Source organism: Rana temporaria, chromosome 2, assembly GCF_905171775.1.
Source record: "Rana temporaria chromosome 2, aRanTem1.1, whole genome shotgun sequence".
Lineage (NCBI taxonomy): Eukaryota > Metazoa > Chordata > Amphibia > Anura > Ranidae > Rana > Rana temporaria.
In genome coordinates, this window is record NC_053490.1 from 177,605,265 (window position 1) to 177,606,723 (window position 1,459).

General features: G+C 43.3%; 1 protein-coding gene across 1 annotated transcript; it reads left to right on the top strand.

Moving 5' to 3' along the window:
* Positions 1-457: 457 nt before the first annotated feature.
* Positions 458-923, top strand: LOC120928578 (60S ribosomal protein L30-like). The gene has a single exon (XM_040339635.1). It carries the CDS (start codon positions 517-519, stop codon positions 865-867), a length of 351 nt encoding a protein of 116 aa, XP_040195569.1. The 5' UTR covers positions 458-516; the 3' UTR covers positions 868-923.
* The last annotated feature ends 536 nt before the right edge of the window (positions 924-1,459 follow it).

Below are 1,459 nucleotides of genomic sequence, written 5' to 3' on the forward strand. Positions count from 1 at the left end.
GGGAAGAACGTCTGGTATGAAGGGAGAATAACAGCATCCCCACCCAGTGGAGCCAGTGATACGTGCCGAGGTATGGCCGTCACAATAATGGTGTAGGGAGGCTGAAAACCAAACTGGGAGGACTAGCCATATGTCTTCTTTCCAAACCGCAGAGTGCATGGAGAGGTGCACTCTGCAGTTATCTGACCGTACATCCCCATCCCCAGGACCCAGGGGGGCACACTAATCCCAGTGACAACGGATGGAGGCTCCGATCCATTTGCATGCAAAAAACATGATAAATACAGATGTTAGAAATATAGATAACATACATATACAATGTACATGTTGCACAAATATGATTATAGTATAAATACCAATGTAATTGATTACATAAAAGAGACATATATGTTATATACAGTTTATTTGAAAGCACTGTGGGTGAGGTAGGGGAAAGAAAGGGGCGAGTGGGGCTTTTTTCTCGGTCCCCGGCCATCTTGAGCTGCACCTCTGGTCCGGGATATCCGCGCTGCAAACATGGTGGCCGCCAAGAAGACGAAAAAGTCCCTGGAGTCAATTAACTCAAGGCTCCAGCTTGTAACGAAAAGTGGCAAATATGTCCTGGGTTACAAGCAGACATTGAAAAGAATCCGCGAGGGCAAGGCCAAGCTCGTCATTCTCGCTAACAACTGCCCAGCTCTGAGGAAATCAGAGATTGAATACTATGCAATGTTGGCAAAGACCGGAGTCCACCACTACAGCGGCAACAACATCGAATTGGGTACAGCCTGCGGTAAATACTACAGAGTGTGCACACTGGCTATTATTGATCCAGGTGATTCCGATATCATTAGGAGCATGCCAGAACAGCAGCCCATTGAGAAGTAAATTTCTGCATCAATTTGTTAATAAATGAGTGGTTTCCCAGAAAAAAAAAAAAAAAAGAAAGGGGCGAGTGGGGGAAGGAAAAAAGTAAATAACCATGATACCAAATCATAATACTAAACAAAGGAAAACAAAACCATAAAAATACAAGCGGATGGACAAGTAGCATCATGGGGAAAGAAAATTATTATTATGGGCCAAATTTTAGATTGATAGGATAGAAAGGATACAATAGGAGAGGTAACTGTCAGCGCAGATACAAAGTACATATATGGGTAGGAGTATGGTGATTAGTCCATTGGAAATAGTAGTAACAGGCAGTTCAATGGTTAAAAATGCAGGTGATGTGGCTGTTCAATGGCGGCTGCTGTCCTCAGAGAGCTGACTCTGTGGTAAACAAAAAAGGGGTAGAGAAAGGAAGCGCCACCTAAGTGCAGTATTAAAGAGGTTCTTTTAATGACACATTGTAAAAAAACACACTTACAAGAAAAAAAAAAAGGAAAGTAAGAAAAGAAGGCTCATCTGTAACATCCTGTAGTCCTCGTCCCGGATCCAATCAGCTTTTGTTCTCCCTGTTTGACCCTCCTCCCGGAAG

Excerpts from the sequence above, each read along its gene's own strand:
- LOC120928578 (XM_040339635.1), top strand. The coding sequence starts at position 517 with ATGGTGGCCGCCAAGAAGACGAAAAAGTCCCTGGAGTCAATTAACTCA.